The 18241-nt window shown below is 53.7% G+C and overlaps 1 protein-coding gene across 1 annotated transcript in view; it reads right to left on the bottom strand.

Moving 5' to 3' along the window:
- Positions 1–8012, bottom strand: part of LOC101636540 (chromosome unknown open reading frame, human C16orf78) — a 14750-nt gene extending 6738 nt beyond the window's left edge. The window contains exons 1-3 of the mRNA XM_012730451.1: positions 7836–8012; positions 2729–2839; positions 2089–2218 (exon numbers count right to left, since the gene is read on the bottom strand). Coding sequence (XP_012585905.1) covers positions 2089–2218; positions 2729–2839; positions 7836–8012 — 418 coding nt within the window. The remainder of the gene's footprint in view (positions 1–2088; positions 2219–2728; positions 2840–7835) is intronic.
- Positions 8013–18241: the final 10229 nt, after the last annotated feature.

The raw sequence follows: 18241 nt of genomic DNA, 5'->3' as shown, positions 1-18241 counted from the left end.
TTCCTAGGAGCTGCTCTGTCTTAATCTTGGCTTCCGAATGATACCCTTGTTGGGAGTGACCAAATGCGGAGATTTACTGAGGGACTGGATAAGGGCAGTAATAAATCAGGCCTTGCATCCAAAGGTGATAAGGCGGTAACAAACTGGACCTTGCATGTAATTAACCGGGACCCTGAATCTGGGATGGGACTAGCTGAAGGTGATAACAAACGGGGCCTCACATCCAAGTTTGATAACTAACTGGGCCTTACATCAAAGGACACAGCGATGTGTCACCCCTTTGGAATGTGAACCTAGGATCTATATGAGACCCTTCCTCCCTATAGGGTTGGCAGTAGCTGCGGACCCCACCCTGCGGGCTCCGTTTCAGCTGCTGTCCGGGAGCAATGAACTCTGTTTGCTCAGCCTTTCTGCCTCCTGCCTTCCTTTCTTGCGACGGTCACAGAAGTTGGGACAAAACAACCCTGTCCACTCATTTTTTAGGCTTCTTGTCAGACTGCACAGAGAGTCCCCTTTCTGTGCCTGGACTCACTCCTGACTCAGTCCTGGGTGCCACATCTGGAAGTCCGGGTGGTTCCTGGGTACATTTGAGTAGCTGCTGTGCTTGGGCTGCACTGAGCACCTGCTGCCCCCAAGTGGCCATTGGCTGTACTGCACCACGAGAGTGGCCTCTGCAACTTCCTGATTCCTGGTCAGTAGCCCTGCCTCGCTGGCATCCCTTCCCTTGGGGAAGGAACTGCTTTTGTTACGCTATCAAGGCAGTAAAATAAAGGACACAAATTTCTTCCACTGGGAATATGTGGGGTGGTGAAGGCAAAGGATGAAGGAGAGGGAAGAGGAAAGAGCTAAGCAGGACTGGATTAAGGAAGGAAAATGAGGTGCCCAGAAACTCGCTCTAAGGAGGGGCTTGCTCTAGGGTTCATGCAAGTGCAGAAATGGGTTCCGTGTCTGGCTTGGCTGGAAGGAAGCAGCAGCAAAACCAGGACTTCAGGGTCACACGTGACAAGGAGTCACACACCCCAGGTGAAGGGCTGTGTGTGTGGGACATCCCACTATCCCATGGGGCAGCTTTAATAAGTGTTTTATTCTGCAGTAACCTTAGATTTACAGGTTACAAAGCAGGTACAGAGAGTTCCTAGCTTCCCTCCACTCAGCTTCCCCCCGAATGTTAACATCTTATATCAGCAAGGTACAGTACAGAGCTTTGGGGGGCTTCACCAGTTTGCACCCAGCTCCAGATTCGGTCCAGGCTCCTGCGCGCATTGCAAGTCAGTCACAGTTAAGGCTGACAGGCGGGAGGCTGCAGTCAGTTATAGTGGCTTTGGATCAAGAGAAAAGAAAAGAAAGGACCTTTTCTTGGGTGCAGTGAGGGTGTGTTTTGTTCTGTGTGCAGTGAGGGTACTTTTGTATAGAAGAGCTGGCAGCCCGTGTCCCAAAGTGCTCGCCTACTTTTCCTTTCGGCTAATTGGAATCCCTTCCAGATGTTTCTTTTCCCATAAACTCCACCCGAGAGGCCGGCCATCATCAGTGTGTCTGTTTTATTCTGTTTGAGAATTTTTTTTTTAAAAGAAAAATCCATCTTTGATCACAAATGGAGCAGGTACTACTCTGTATCAGGGAATCACTTACCTCGTCACTCAAGTCACATGTGTACACTGGGGTTCAGTCCCGTGACTGAACCCCAGAGATGCTCAGGGTGTACAACTGTGACTGGCAGAGAGGGATAGGATTCGAACCCAGGCAGCCTGAGTCTTGGGACTGGGCCAGGGATGGGGCACCTCTGTCCTGGCGACACTGTCATAGTATCTAAATGAATCAGGTCATCTGCCGCTGGTGAGCTTCATGTCACCGACAGCTTTGGGCATCTCGGGTGCTCTGGCTGGCTTCCTGGGAGAGAGCCCTCAGGTGTGGGTGGAGACTCGGGCTGTGCCCTGCTTACAGGTGAGGTCCCTAAGGAGCCATGTAGGGCCTCTCCGTCCACAGGGCTGATGTGAGTGCGGCTGCCTAAGAATGCTGTGAGCTTTTGGCCCCCAAGAGGAGGGCGATAGTGAGGGCCCCGCTGGCCTCCCGGCGCAGGAGCCTCCTGACCTGACTTCCTGGGAAACTCCTTGTTGTAGCTCCCGGGGACCATGCTGAGGCGTTTCCCCTTCATTTCCATCCCATAGAGCTTCCGGTACATGACGGCGTCCCCCTCCTTCTTGGTCATTTTCCCTAAAGCCTTGGAGGGGAGCAGGAGAGAAGTTACTCCCTGGGGAACAGGGTCTGACGCGCCCTCTCTGCCCCCAAATGAGTGATTTCAAGGGTCTGCTCGAAGGCAGGCCATAGGACCAAGGGGAGACCTGCTTTGGGAAAGGTGGGGGTGCCTGCTCACCGCTCGTCACTGTGGTCCCCCCAAATCAGAGGTCAGGAGTGGAGGAAGCCACAGTCCTAGAGAGTCTAGGTGTTATCTTCCAGATGGCGTGCCCGAGGGCCTGGGAGGGAGTGAGGCATGGCCCCTGGAGCGTGTGACTGCCATGGGGCCAGCCTCCTCACGGGGCTGGGGACACTGTGGTGTGGGGTCTGGAGGATGAGGGGGTGGGCGACACCTTTGGGTGCTTTTGTGGAGAGCCAGAGCTCTTGAGAGCTGGCAACTATAGCCAGCAGTCACGACAGCCTGACCTATGGGAGCCAGCCGGCACCTGGACGTGGAGTGGTCAGTAGGGGTCATGGGCAGCAGAGGCCCTGTCACCTGTTTGGGGAATGACATCTTGCGGTTCGGGCCCTGATGCTTTAAGCCTTTGGCTTTCGTGTCTTCCTTCCCTTTGACTTTAGAGAGCATCACATCCTTAAATTTGGGCTTCTGGAAGGAGAGAGAGGATAGCACCTGGCCACCTGGCAGGCACAGGCCAGCCATGACTCGGGGAGAGGCTCCCCGGGGAGGGGCCGCCTCTCCCCTCCACCCAACTTTAAGCCCCTACTCCGGCCCTCCCGACCCCCTTCAGCTGTCCCCAGGCACCTGTCCACACCACAGTGACCCCACGCTGGCCTCCTAGATCCCAGGTGGCTGGTTCCTTTCCACCTCATTGCTGCGTGTGGGTCCCACTCCCCAGCCTGTAGGATTCTCCTCTCACCCCCAAATGGCCTTTCGCCAAGTGTCCTTGCTACGGCCGGTGACCCAGCTGGGCTCTGCCCCCAAAGCCCTGGCTACTGTTTGCCACCCCCAACCCATTCTGCCCTTTACCACAATCCCCCCCACTTTCTCTATGGGTGCACCTTGAGGGAACTTCCTTATGCACATCCTGGCTCCCACTTCTGAGGGACTGGAAAGGAGTTTCATCAGGGACCCCGAGGGGCTGGCCGAAGGGAGGAGCCTGCAGTCACACTCAGCTGGTCTATACTCGGCAGGGGTGCAAGAAGCTGACGCCTCTGCCTCTCCTATGGGTGGGTGTTCGGGCTTGTGGGGAGATGGGGTTAAGGTTGGGTGCTAGGTCAGACTGGCTGGCCTGGAATCTGGCTCTATTCTTAGCAACTGGACAATCTAGAGCGAGTCACCACTCCTTTGAGGCTTAGAGTCCTTATCTGGAAATGAGGCTGAACCCCAGAAAAGCTCACCATCTATGGATTCTCATTCCTGTGCTTATAATGACAAGACACATGCAAGCTTGGGCTGCAACAACATGATTTATTTACAGAGGGGGAATTGGGAAGAAGAAAAATTCTTTCCAAGGCCACTAGTGGCTGGCTGCTCTGCGCCTGAACATGTCTGCAGTGTCCAGTGGTCAAACCCAAAGCTGCTCGTGCAGGGCAGGGTCCCTCCGTCAGCGCTGGGGCAGGCGGCACACCTGGCAGTGGCGGCCAGGGGCAAAGTGGCTGCGAAAGCCGGGCCAGGCTCAGGGGACTCCGCTGTGGCAGCACCACACAGCACGACGGCCGACTGCAGCCGGCTGGGCAGTCCCAGATGCTGGCCAGGGCAGCACTCAGAGGTGGGGCCAGAGGCCAGACTGGACGAGTGTTCCAGCTCATCCAAGACGCAGCACAGCCAGCAGAGCTGATGCGTGAAACGAGCAAAGGTCTTGAAGATCTGTGAGGGGCTGCCTTGAAGGTCTCAGGAGAGCGCTGGGGGCGGGTTTGGGGGTGGGGGGCTCCCTGAAGCTGAGTTCCTCTGGAAACCAGTCTCTCCCAAAGCCTCTGAAGCCTTTTCCAAACTGAGTCACGCCTCTGTGTATACCCCACTTTGGGGTACTTGTCATTCAACCAGATGGGTCCATTTTTTTTAAAGATTTATTTGTGCATACAAAACTGGGGTACAGGCCAGAGGTGCAGGGGCGGTGAGAGGATTCACCAGAGACAGAGTGGGGAGCAGAACAGGCCGACTGACGAAGTGCAATGCTGAGGGGAGCAGCGGGCGGGTCAGGAGAGGTCTCCCTGGCGGGGGATCGAACTCATGCTGCAGTGGCTTCGGAGACCCTCATAATGTGGTGTTTTAACCCGCAGTATCACCAGGGAGGGCCCCAGGAAGGGTGCATTTCAAAAACCAGTTTCTTCTAAAACTTGGTTGTTGCTAATGCAGGCTTGAACTTGACTGGTCCGCTTTCAAATCCAGCTGATGATTTAGTCCAAATCCCGGCAGCGCATCCAAGCCCCCAGGCCCGCAGCCAGCTCCGCTGTAGCTGAGTAGCTTTGTCCAGGCCTAAACTGGACCCACGCATCTCCAGAAGGGTTGAGTTTTTGTTTTCTTTTTTGTTCAACCCAAATCTGGCCACGCGGGGGTCAGCCATGAAGCCCCCCTGAAGCTGCCCAGCTGGGGGTGCTGCACCTTCAGAGAGCCAGCAGCCCAGGGCTGCTCAGGCAACTTCCCCACCTCTAATCCTTGTCACCATTCTCTGGGGAGCAACTGGGTGAGCCCCATTGCCATGTCTGTAGGCTGCATCTAAAATTGCTAGATACCAAGTGGAAAGGTGGAAAGCATACAACTGTACAAACTCACGGACAACTTAGTTGCACTTAGCTTTCTTTCAAAATCACAAGTTCTTTCAAAAATAACATTTCTAAAACTGGGGACACTGACAGCGGCAGTCTGGTCACCAAACCAACAGGACTTCTGCTGTGGCCTGCCATAATCCCAGGGGCATGGAAGGAAGTTGAGCAAGAGCCTGCTTAACACCCTCTAAAGAGGGGGTACGGGTCAACTTCGGGAATGCCCCCAAGCCTTAACTGGGATTATCTGAGCAGTTCCCCACCCCCAATTTGGGAGCAGCTGATTGAAACGGGTGTGGTGTGGTATGGCCAGTCTCAAGGGTGCTCCAGGAGACACCGAATCACCGGGGTGATAACAGAGACCATGGACTTCCAGAGTCCCCAAGGGCACAGGCCCCTGGGTGGTGCCAGCGTGACCCCGGGTTCCAGGAGCAGGGAGCAAGCCCAGCCCAGGCTGGCTGGGCCTGCCCTGAAGCAGCGCCCATCCTGGGGTGGCGTGGGGGTGCTTCCTCCAGAACCCATATGCTCCTGGGAAGGGCAACAGCGCTTGAGGGTGTGATTGTGTTTCGGTGTGAATGTGCTCTCATCCTGTTGGAAATTGTCTACAGAAAAGCCATAGCTCAGATAAAGCCATGAGGCCCTCCCTGGTGGCGCGGCGGATTGGAGTGCTGCACTGCAATGCTAAGCCAAGCCGAGGCCGGCCTCTTCACTGTGAGTTCGAGCCCTGCCCCGGAGCTGACCCACATGGCACAGCAGACCTCTCCTGACCCTCCTGCTGCTCCCCTCAGCAGTGTACTTCGTCGATCTGTCTGTTCTGCTCCCCACTCTGTCTCTGGGGAATCCTCTCACCGCCCCTGTTTCTTGCCTGTAGCCCAGGTCTATATGCACAAATAAATAAATCTTTATAAATATAAGATAAAGCCGTGAAAACATATTAGGATTGACCCTCAGTGAGCGGATATGAGACCCAACGGATTAATCGAAGAAGTGAATATGATTTCTGTGATTGAGTTCTGAGCGGTTTAACCTCTAGCCGCTCCAAAAAGTGGGGGTCAGCTATGTACCAATCTGTGCCCCTTGGTGTGAGACACGCGTGTCAGATGAGTGTTAGCAAGGACGTAGCACACGGCGTCTTCCTGGCCATAAATAACAGGGCAGGGAGGAGACTGGCCTGCGCGGGAGTGGCCAGGCCGGCCGGGGCCGCCGGGCGGGGAGGCGACGAAGTGCGGGCAGGAGAGCCCCCGGGGCTATGAGGGTGCTGATCCCAGGCACAGCGCCCCACGCATGGCCTCAGCTTGGGTCGCGTGACCGAGCGCGTGAGCTGGGAACTGAGTCTGAGTCCTGGCCAGCCCTAACTAACTCTGGGCTCCTCCTCTTCACTCGGCTGCCCTCCCCTCTGCTGGCAGGCACGTCGCCACCCTGGCCCTTCTGGCACCTGCTCTCATGGCATTTAGCTTGGGCCCTGATGTGGCATCTCCGGTCCCCCCTTGTTCTCGGATACTGTCTGGGTACCCAGAGCTCCTGCTTGTCAGCTCGGTGTCGGTCAGGCTGGGGCCTCTCCCCAGGGCAAAGGTCCTGGTACTGGGGAACCAGTATCTGCTGAAAACGGGGGCGCCTATTAAAATAGAGATAACACCTTGGACCCTCCGAATAATGGAGCCCCCAGGCAACAGCCCCTGTGAGCTCCACCCTCACTGCACCCCCATAACTGCATCCCCCCTCGTGTGTCCACTCGCTCGGCGCTTGTCCAGCTTTGCACGTCACGCTAATAAATCGAGATGGCCTCTGGATCGGGGGCACACTATTTCCAGGGTAGCCCCTCTCATTGCTCCATCCGACCTTTGGGTGGTCTTTCCCTTTGCTCTGGACACTCTGCCCATGAGGCGGCACCTGCTGGAAACATTAAAAGTAGCGTTGCCAGCCTTTCACCTCCCTCTCTCTGGGATCAGAGAAGACCACTTCCCAAGGACATGGCTTGGTTTTTCCAGATGACGGGTGCTGGGTTGGGGACGATCTCTAGGGAAACTGAGGCAAAACTGGCTGCCGGAGTTCTGAAGGGAGAGGAAACGTGGTGCTGGAAAGCATGCGCCCCTGCGCCCGCAAATTCATATGTTGAAACCCGATTCCCCGGATGACAGTCGGGACACAGGTCCCCTCGGATAGCACAGCTGCTGGCTTCCTGGGCTTGGACTCCCAGGCCTCCAGAATTCTGAGAAATGCTCGTTTTTTTTAAGCCATTCCATGGCGTTCTATGACAGCAGCCCATACCAACTGGACAGGTGGGTCAGAAGTGGCCCTGGTTGGCTGGCTTCCGAGGGGGCAGCGGCAGTGGAGACTGAGTGCCATTTGACCCTGTGCCATTGTGGGGAGGAAGAAGAGGGGGACAGTGGAGGGACGCCCTATTGCCAACGTCCGGACCGCAGAAGCAGCTGCCCTGGCTCAGAAGCTCTTGCTTTGACTAGACAGGATTTGTCCTGCTCTAGGCCCACCACCTCGATTTCTAAGAATGTTTCCCTCAGGGAACGAGGGCTTCTAACTTCTTCCTCTGCCACTTGGAGCTATCTCAGCCTCAGTTTTACAAAGTGGAGCGATTTCTGCTGTGTCTGTATCTTTGCTTTTGAAATGAAATCGATAAGGGTAGTTCTCTACCCCCAGCCTCCACCCGGTGGGGGGGGGCGGCAGGACCCCGAGTGTGTTTAGTGCTATTTAGCAAACACAGATGACCTGATACGCTACTAATTCTCTCCCTGCTCCGCCCCCCCGTCTTCCAGGACCCCACGCTTCAAAACCCTCCTTCATTTGCTTCTCGAGAGTCGTTCGATCTCTCACTAGAGCACGTCTCCAAGTCTTCCTTGAGAGTTTTCTTGGGCAGTACACACCTGGATAGTTAGCTTCTTCTTGCCCTGCCTCCGCTCCAGCCACTCCAACACCCGGGTGAGGTCTGAAAGGCGCCTCTCCTCCGCCGTCTTCCATGTCGACTTCCTCTCTGTCGGCTTCCTGTCCTCTGGCTTCTTCGGTATCACCAAGTCTGGGGACCGTGGCGGGGACTGAGTCATACTTAGTCTCTGATTGTTGACGGCTGACTGACAGTAGGATGCGCCCCGTGGGTGGGGACGTGCAGGGCAGAGTTAGCCCTGTATGCTGGGATCCTGGCCCAGAGGCTGGCAGGCCTGCTGGGTGATTGTGAGGTCACTGCCAGGCAGGCCTGCCTGGGTCAGAGTCAGCTGGGACACTGGCACCCCCTGGGGCCAACACCCCTCCTCAGGCACCCCTGTTCCCCTGGGTGCTATTCCAGCCTCTGCTCCCGTGAACTCTCACTTCTCTCCCTTTTCCAAAATCCTCCAGCAGTTCCCTAGAGCCTATAAGAAAGACATTTAAATTCCTTAGTTGGGTCTCCACGCTTTTCACACTGTACTCTTAATAGAATGAAGACTTTTATAGGTTCAATTTCTTTTAATTAATTGAACAGGTAATTATCACATACCTACTGTGTGCCAGGCATAGTGCCAGGGACAGAGTACAGGATAAAGGCATAGTTACACTTGTGGGTCTGCTAAATCCTAGGTGGCTTATCCCGCCTCCACTCTAAGAGACCAATTCTATCAGGCACCTTCACATCAATTAAGAGCAGAAGCTAGATCACCCTGGGAAGGGTCTGCATCACGAGGCATGACTGGGAATGCCCGGGGGAACGCTGACTGATGTATAACGAAGGGCCCCAGAAGCTGGTCAGTGGCATGCCTTATTGATAAGATTGAAATCCTGACTGGAGAGTCAGGGCTGTCCCACACACCAAACCTCAGTAGATGCACAGTTCCACCTTTCCCCCAGCTGCTTCTAATTCTCCCTTTCTTTTTCACTTCCTCACATGATGAAAGCTGTATGATTAGTCTACCAATAAAAAGGCCCGTATTTGCTCTTCGGCAGCAACCTGCATTATGTAGCATGATCCATGACTCCCATTTCTTTGGTCAGTGTGATGTTGCCCGATGCAAAAACACTTTCTAAAACTTGTGAGTTAGAGGCAAAGACAGGAGAGCCGTCAAATAATTGTTCTGTGAGCCCATAATGACAAATGAACACAAGCACTCTGAGGGAAGCAGTGTCATTCCATTAGTGAGACACAATAGACAAACTAGAATTGGATGTGGGCATGAGCGAGTCGTACTGAAGCGTGCAGCTCAAGGGTAATTAAGCTTCAGCAGGACTCTAGACCATAGGGACAAGCATGTGCAAAGGCCCTGTGGTGTAGTGGAAGCATGTAGCCTGCGTGAGGAACAACATGAGTCTACAGTGGTGAGAATACCAAGTAGAGAGAAATAATGCTAAGAAAAATAAAAGATTCTGGACAGGTGGGCAGAAGCCAGACCAGAGAGGACCTTGGAGGTCACAGCTTCGGTCAGACCTGAAAGGGAAGGGGAATGAAGTGATGGGAAAGTGAAAGGGGTCCAGAAGCCAGGGAGTGACAACATCAGGCTTATTTATATTTTTTGGCAGGAAATTATGCATCCATGAGGAGCCAGAATCACAAAGAAAGACAATGGCGTAACCAATATTCCAGAATTTCTCCTCTGGTTCCTGTTACTCTGCTAGTCACTAGCACCCTCCAATGGTAAATCTAAACTTTGAATTTCATAGATTTGTTGATGAAATTTTATGTCAAGATAACCATACACACAGAGTCTATTACATAGTTTCTTTCATTTTGTCAACAATGAAATTGTTGAATTCATGAATGAATTCATGTAGTCTGTGTATGTGGAGATGTCTTTATTTTATCTTCATATTTGAAGAAAAAAATTGCCAGATAATAGAATTCTTGGTAAGTAGCTCTTTAGCACTCTGTCCATGCCCTTTCACTACCTTCTGCATACTTCCACCCCCACTATTTTGTAGGTAAAGTCAGTTGTTCATCTCTTTGTTTCTTTCCTACACAAGTCATTTTTCTCTTCGTTTTTGACTTTCAACTGATATGATATGTCTGGGAGTGGATGTCTTTGTATTTATCCTACTTGAGTTTTGTTGAACTTTATATTTAATATTTTTCATTAGATTCTGGAAGATCTTGGCTATTGTTTTTTCCAATACACACATACACACACACATATAAACCACACATATACATAACATGGATATATTAATTTAATAATTACTTTGATCTATGCTTCACTTTTTTCAAAGATTTATTTATTTTATGGATACAAAAATGAGGTACAAGCCAGAGGTGCAGGGGGCGGTGAGATGACTCACCAGAGACAGAGTGGGGAGCAGAACAGGCAGATCTACTGAAATACACTGCTGAGGGGAGCAGGGAGGGTGAGACAGGAGAGGTCTGCTGTGCTGGGGATCAACATTGAACCAAGGGAGAGATTCTAAAGACAAAGAAATCACTGAAAAGGGGCATTTTCAGCTTGAAAAACACAATTGAAATGAAAAATGATACCAGAAAAAATGTATATGGAAGAGGAAAGAATCCATTAATTTTAAGGCAGATTAATAGCAATTATCCAATCTGAAGAACAAAGGAATAAAATAATTGAATAAAAAAAGGAATAAAATAAGCCCTGAAGCAGCTGCGGCTATGGCAGAGCTGTGCCTTAATGTGCTGTGCCACCGGGGGGGGGGGTCCCATAACATATATATACTATATATATTATAATATAATATATATATATATATATATATTTCGCCCTTTGACCTTTTATGTTTCTGGGACCCCCAGCATATATCTGTTGGCATGCTTCTTGTCACCCCATTGGTCTCTAGGGTATTTTAAATCTTTCTTCAATTATTTTATTCCTTTGTTCTTCAGATTGGATAATTGCTATTAATCTGCCTTAAAATTAATGGATTCTTTCCTCTTCCATATACATTTTTTCTAGTATCATTTTTCATTTCAATTGTGTTTTTCAAGCTGAAAATCCCCCTCTTCAGTGATTTCTTTGTCTTTGTCTCCCTTGGTTCATTGTTGTCATACTCTCATTTGAAATTTTAGATATGATTTACTTTTGAACATATTATAACCCTATTTGGAGATATTGTTGACTAAATCTAATAGCTGGGAATGCTCAGAGTCATTTTCTATTGAAAACACACCTGTGTTTTCTGGAATATCTGTCACAACTTCTTGTTTCTTTGCTTATTTTGCAATTTTTATTTGGAAATTGGAACTTTTGGATATTCTTGTCCCCCCAAAGTTTATTGTTGCTATTTTCCATTTGTTTCTTTTTAAATAATTTATCTGGGCTCTGTGTGTCAGATCTCTGTTCAGGAATCTGAGAATAATATTTCCTCAAGGCTTGAAGTTACCAAAGGTTGTGATTAAGTTTTTGCATTCTGGTTTTTATATTAAAGTCTAGCTTCCAAAGCATTGACAGAAGATGCACTCAAATCCCTCAAGTCAGTAAGTCATGTGTCCTCTGCTGTTGAATCCCAGGAGAGAAGAGTCTTCTCTGTTATATGTCATAGTACAAATCATCCCCAAATTTACTCTCTCACAGCTTCTGTGGGTCAGGATTCTGAAAGAGCCTCATCACACTCTGACTTAGCTCACACTGGGTGCATCCAGCTTGTCCTCATCTGAAGGCTTGACTGGGGAAGGAGCTGCCCCCAAGCCCTCACGGGGTTTTTGACAGGACTGGACCCCGTCACGACCTTGAACTGAGGGCGTCACTTCTATGCTAGCTGGCAAAGGCCACTCTCAGTTCCTTGTGACATGTGCAATTCCACGGGACAACTCACAACATGGAAACTTGCCTCATCAGAACAAGGGAAGCACCAGAGAGAGCCGGGCAGAAGTCTGTCTTTCACAAGCAAACCTTGGAAGCGACATCCATTACTTTGGCATGTTCTGTTGCCTCCAGGTAAGTCATTGTGTCTAGTCTACATGCATCACAGGGGTGACACAGGCATGAACCCCAGAAGGAAACTGGTGCGGTTTGGCTAGTTTAGTTTAGCCTGTGCAAATTCAAAGGCCAGGCTCTTTTCATGTGCTCCCTATTGTTTCCTTTCTTCCAGCCTCTGTCTCATTTCCTTGGCACACTTTGTCAGTCTCAGATAGACCCTGTCTAGTTTCCACGGTCCATGGATTCCCCAGCCACAACTGCAGCCTCACCTGAGGGGGACTGCTGGCCTTCACACGTTTCTGATGAGTTTTCAGTGAAACAAGATTGCCAAAAGTGGGTGCTATTCACTGCTCCAGATCCAATAAACTTTTTTCTAAAAATATTTATTTTATTTATGCATCAAGAAATAGGGTACAGTTTAGAGGTACAGGGAAATGAGAGGATTCACCAGAGACAGAGTGGGGAACAGAACAGGCAGACTGATGAAGTACACTGCTGAGGGGAGCAGCGGGCGGGTCGAAGAGGTCTGCCGCGCTATGTGGGTCAGCTCCTAGCTGGGGATCGAACTCATGCTGCAGAAGCTGCTCCACCATGGTGGAGAAATGCTGGCTGGACAGAATCTGTATGACCTACTCAGCCACACGTTATGTACCACCCCCCTCTGCCACACTGCGAGCCCTCCCACCCAAGCCCCTCAGGCAGGAGGGATAGTGGCGAGTGGCAGGAGATGAAACGAGTCAGCCAGGGAGGTTCCTGCGCAGGCCCACTAAGCCGGAAACAAGGGCCGAAGGACTGGACCCCCCAGCTCTCCTGACCCCCGTCCAAGAGCACAATGCAGGTTGCAGGAGAAAGTCTGAGAAGCAAGGCCCAGGGGTGCTGTGGGGGCTGAGAAAGGCCGGAACTCACCTCCGAGCACCCGACACAGCCCGGAGGCACGGTGGGGAGAGACCGTGGGCTTTCTACTCAGTGCCCCTGGGTTCCCCTGGAGATGGGCTAATTGTCTTTATTTTCCCACTTTGCCCTTTTCTTTAGCATTTTAATACCAATAGCACTGTAATACAGCCAGACATTTCTCTCTCTCATACACACACACGCACACACATGCACACGCGCACACGCACGCACACGCACACACGCACACGCACGCACACACACACACGCACACACACGCACGAGAACTGCCTCCCTGCAGCGGGTCCAAGCTCCCAAGAATGGTCATCGGCCCCCTCTCTGCAAAGCATCTGAGGCTGGGGGTCAGGCTCGCAGAGTCCCACAAGTGCCCAGTTTTCCAAGACAGTCGCCCAACTAGCCCGCAGGACGGCTGCACCCAGCGGGCTGTGATTTACGTAGTCAGAGCCCTGCAGTCTCCTGTGGCCTGTACCAGCCTGTGCCAGCAGCCTTCTTGGCCTGGCAGGACTCCTGCGGGGAGGGGGCAGCTGCCCGGGGGCAGCCTCGGGGCTGTGTGGCTCTGTGGGCCATGCAGAACAGCAGGCGGCACGGGGCTGGGGCGCTGGACTAGCGGGGTCCAGGGGCCTTGCTCTGCCCTTCAGTTCTGCCTTCAACTGTGCGGTGAATCGGACTTGCCAAGGGTCACAAACCCGCGGGCGTGGTACTGGTCTCAGATGTTTTATAGAGCCTGAAATTTTACCAGAGCTTTGAGCGTTTCACAAAGTACTTCTGATTTCTGACTTCATAAGCGAGTGATCTGGGGTACGCAGCAAAGGAGGGTGTGGGAGGGTGCAAAACAGGAGGCATGAACACAAGGGAACATGTAATGTTTGTGGGTGATACTGCAGGGGAGAAACATGGGGACCGCGTGATGTAAGAAAAAATTAATCAAAGACATAAAAGTAGAAAATAAAAATAATCAATAGCACAGAAAAAAGTGTAAGAATGATCTAATGGGACTGTGATGGTGCTTACCAGGGCTGGCTGGGGCCCAGGGTCCTAGCAGGGCCCCCCCATGACGTCCCACACCTACTGCTGCCGGGAGGGGAAAGATGAGGGGCCACGGGATCCCCCACACTGTGCTTTGCATTCCCTTAGGGGACTCGCAGGGAGGGAGACCTCAGTGACGAGGGGCTCACAGAGGGCAGGGGAGGGCAGAGCTTGGAGCTGGGCGCCGGTACTGGGGGGTCTACTCCTTCCTCTGTGGCTGCCCAATTCTTTTCGTTTCCTCACGTGTGACATGGCACTAACCTCAGCCTTGTGCACTGTGAGGTGTTCAGAGTGTTTGTGAGACAACCAGGGACAGTGTGAAGCTGCAGAAACTCACTGGCGATTGTGGTTATTGCACCAGGAGTAGACTCGGGGGGAGAATCCCCTTGCACAGCTGTGTGCCCTTGCGCGGGTCCCTTGACTTCTCTGGTCTCGGTTTTTTTCTTCTATAAAATAAAGCCTCGGCCCTCCCTGGTGGCGCAGCGGGTTGGAGCACAGCATCGAGAGTCTAGAGCCGCTTCCGCATGAGTTCGATCCCCGCCTGCCCCGGAGGTGACCACATGGCGTGGCAGACATCTCCTGACCCGCCCAATGCTCCCCTCGGCAGTGTGCTTCGTCGATCTGCCTGTTCTGTTCCCCCCCCCCCCCCCCCCTGTCTCTGGTGAAGCCTCCCACTGCCCCTGAGCCTCTGGCCTGCACCCCACCTCCATATGCACAAATAAATAAATCTTTAAAAAAAAAAAAATAAAGCCTCATACAGCTGCACAACTCAGTGAGCTAGCAGGATGAAGTGCTTGGCAGTGTGCTGGATGCAATGGTGTCTAATACATGGCGGCCATGGACAAACACGGGGCCTGTGATGACCAAGATGAACAAGGCCACCACTCGCCCCCGCCCCGTAAGATGGCCTTGGGTGGGGCAGCCCCCTGGGCTGTGCAGGGCAACAGCACAGAAAGGACTCTCAGGCCATTTCACGCCAAGTCCTGCCCTCCGGTCTCCTGCCCCCTGGAGCAGGGAGAAGGAAGAACCAGCAGAAAACGTCAAGGAGGAGCCTAGGGGGCCTGTGTGGGGGGCCCTGTGGGCTCTTGGCTTGTCCTGCGCCTGAGGGCAGCTCAGGGCTCATTTGCCTCCACGGCCCAGGAGAACAAGCCCAGCCCGGGAGCCTGGCCCACAGAGTGGCTAACCCCAGGGGCAGGCCTGGTGGAAGCAGGCAGCTCAGGGCCAGGGCAGCTGCTGGGCCCTCCCTGGGGCCTCCCTCTGTGCTTTGTAATTTGAAGAGGACCCCGCCCTCTCCCCCAGGGAGCAGCAGAGCTGCAGGGCTGCAGGAAGCACGGTGGGCTGGGCTGGGCTGGCCAGGGCCTGTGGGCCTGGGGCGGGGCTGACGTGACTCTCAAGACCAGGGCAGTCGCCCTACGCTGGAGCTGGCAGGTTTGGCCTCAGGCGGTGGCCCCAGGGGCGCTGTCAGCAGGGACCCAGGCTGACCAGGGCGGTGGGCCCTTGCACCCTTTGTGTCTTGGCCCTCTGGGCCAGGCTTCCAGGCTGGGCTTTCTCTCATGGGCAGTGGAGGCAAATGAGCTGTTCTTGGGTACAGGACAAGCCAACTATCCCAACGCTCACATGTGTTTTCTCAACGTGACTGGGATACTGTCACTGCCACCGCACAGCTGGAGAATTCAAAGAGGTCAAGTTGCTTGTGAAGCCTCCGCCCGCCACAGCCCTCAGAGGGGCAGTGGGGCCCCCAGCAAGCGTTTAAACAGGCCTCCACCCAGAGCCCACCTTTCAGCCAGCAGAGCTGGGGGAGGTTCTCAGGGTGGCACCACTGGTCCCTCTGACAATCCCCCACAGGACTGCCTCCATTTCTCACCCCCACAGTGTCTCCTCCATGCAGCCCTGCAAAGAGGGGAGAGCTTGTGGAGAAGCAGGCACAGGAGTTGGGGGAGACTCAGGGACCAAACGGGGAGCTGCATCTTGACTCTGCTGCTTGGTGTCTCTAGCGAGAGAAAGTGCCTTTCTCTCCTCACCTAGAGGTGGGCTGGGGCGATGCCATAGCCCTCGCAGGTCACTGTGAAGGTGGGGGCCGGTGATGTGTTTGCTCTTTGAGGCTCAGAACGGCTCTGTGGGGGTCGGCTGAGGCTGCTGGGCACCCACCTGGGCCCTTTCTGGGTCTGTTTCCTGCTGTTTCTTAGCAGTCCTCACCTCTAGTGCCCATCTAGGGTGTTGGGGTACCCAGGAGGCCCGCGCTGAGCCGGCGGCACTCATCCCTGGGTGTGCAGGTGCCCGTCTGGGGTGGGGCCCACATCACGGGCTCCCTGCGTCTCACGCCCGGCTCATTCTGCTTCTGCCCCAATCCGCCCCGTCTCCCCGCTGGGCCTCAGGCCCCGCACTAGGGCGCAGCAGGGGCTCTCGGGGGTGTCTTTGCACAGCAGAGACACCTAACAATGTCGAGAGACTTATTTTAAAAAAAGATTTATTTATTGATGCATACAGAACTGGGGTACAGGCCAGAGGTGCTGGGCGGTGAGAGGACTCACCAGAGACAGAGCAGGAAGTGGAACTAGAACAGGCAGATCCTCGAAGTCCACTGCTGAGGGGAGCAGCGGGCGGGTCAGGAGAGGTCTGCCACGCCGTGTGGTCACCTCCGGGGCAGGCGGGGATCGAACTCATGCTGCAGTGGCTTCAGAGAGCTTCATAATGCGGTGCTTTAACCCACTGTGCCACCAGAGAGAGCTGAGAGACATTTTTGATTATGAAACTGAGGGAGGGATTGCTCCTAGTTGATGGGGTTCAGGGACTACCAGGGAGTCCCCATAACAGTTACTGGAGTTGGAATTTCTTGTTCTCATAGAAGACAGGTGTGTGACCAAGTGGTCAAACCTAGCAATAACAATGCTGTTGTAGAAGCTGCCAGGATTCTTTGCAGGTCCTGAGGTAAAAAGGGACAAAACCAGAGCAAGGCAAGTCCCCAGGTGTCAGGTGACAGGTGACACCAGCACGGTCCCTTCCATGCTCCCTGCATTCAACTGATGTTTCCAGGACGCAAGTGCAGCTCTTCTGATGGCCCAGGCCCATCTGCTCTGGTAACGCCACTGAGCACCCTGGATCCAGCCATGCCTGAAGCCTTTCTCATGATGCTCCTGTAGGTGTCTTTATCCCTTACACTTGTTTGACTTGAATCACTTCTAATGTACAGATAATTGTCACAGCCACATCTGTACACCCACCCATTTTGGGCAGACCCCCCTTCCATACTTGACAGCCCCCCTCTTCCCGTGGCTGGCGGCCTCCCTCAGGGTGACAGTCACAGCTGCCCACCCCGCAGCAGAAACATACCCAAGCGTCTCTGGCGTGATTAAAGTATTCCATCAGCCCAGACCGGGGAGCCACGATCAGATGTGGCTCGTGGAACAGCTGCCCGTGCAGGGCTGGCAGTTAATTAAAAGCCCCACGCACTTAGTGATTAACTAATCACAGCGTGATGGCAGTCGCGATGCAGAGGCGACTTCTCCGCTGGAGTCAGCTGAGAGAATGCAGTGTCTGCCTTCCGGCAGCCGAGGCAGCAAGAGCCTTGGGTGGCCTCAGCGAGGCGTCCCAGGCAGCATGCAGAGCAGATTCCCGGCTGTCTCTGCAGCTGAAAGCTTCCAGAAGAAGAGTGGAAGGGACGTGGGTGGGGTTGGGGGTGCGGCACCCATGCTAGGCGCTAGAGAGGAAGTGGGGGGAGATGGCAGGGTTTGGGGGGCTGCTGGGACTTCAGGCCAGAGGGGCTGGGCAGAGCCCTGGAAAGGCAGGTCCCCCTTCGCTTCAGGGTCATGTGGGACAATGGCTGAGGGTATGAGGGTGTGCCGGCCGCGGCAGCCACGGCTCTGTCACTACCAGTGTGCACATGTTTTTGGCCTCTCTGTCTCTGTTTCCTTATCTGCAAAGTCTGGGCTGAACACCCACAGCTACCTCTCGGGTTAGTCCCTGAGGAGGTTCCACCCAGGGTGCACGTGACAGTGATTAGCACCATTTGCTTGAGAAGCAGGGAGCTACTGTGACAGACATCAGCTCCCCGCCCCGGGCCCCTGTCACCCATAGGGAAACCTGTGCATCCTCACGCTGCTCCCCGAGACTGCATGGGGAGTCCTTACTCTTGTCACCCCTCTGTGTGGAGGGGGGGGGCGCCACACGTGCTGTCTGTCCGGGGACTTTGCCTCTGTGTGACTGGGTGCCGAGGGCACCATCTGACTGGCTGCACAGCCGTCACACGATTTGTCAAGGGCGGGGCCCCATGGGATCCCCAAAGCAACACTGGGGTGCAAGTGTCAGTGCAGGGGGCGGACATTGAGTGGACAAAGCGGGCTCATTTGTCCCTTCCACTGAGTCTGGTGGAGGTTTCTGAGGGGCACATCTAGGGGTGGGCTGGAGCCCCCAGAAGACACCCTCCTTTTACCCCAGCTGCCCACACGCCTTCCTCAGGGGCAGGCCACCAGAGAGATGGTCAGCTGGCGGGAGTCCTCTTGTCT

Source organism: Condylura cristata, unplaced genomic scaffold, assembly GCF_000260355.1.
Source record: "Condylura cristata isolate star-nosed mole 26May11 unplaced genomic scaffold, ConCri1.0 scaffold00028, whole genome shotgun sequence".
In the NCBI taxonomy this organism is placed as follows: domain Eukaryota; kingdom Metazoa; phylum Chordata; class Mammalia; order Eulipotyphla; family Talpidae; genus Condylura; species Condylura cristata.
Note: the sequence above shows the minus strand (reverse complement) of the source record. Positions and strands in the feature narration are given on the sequence as shown.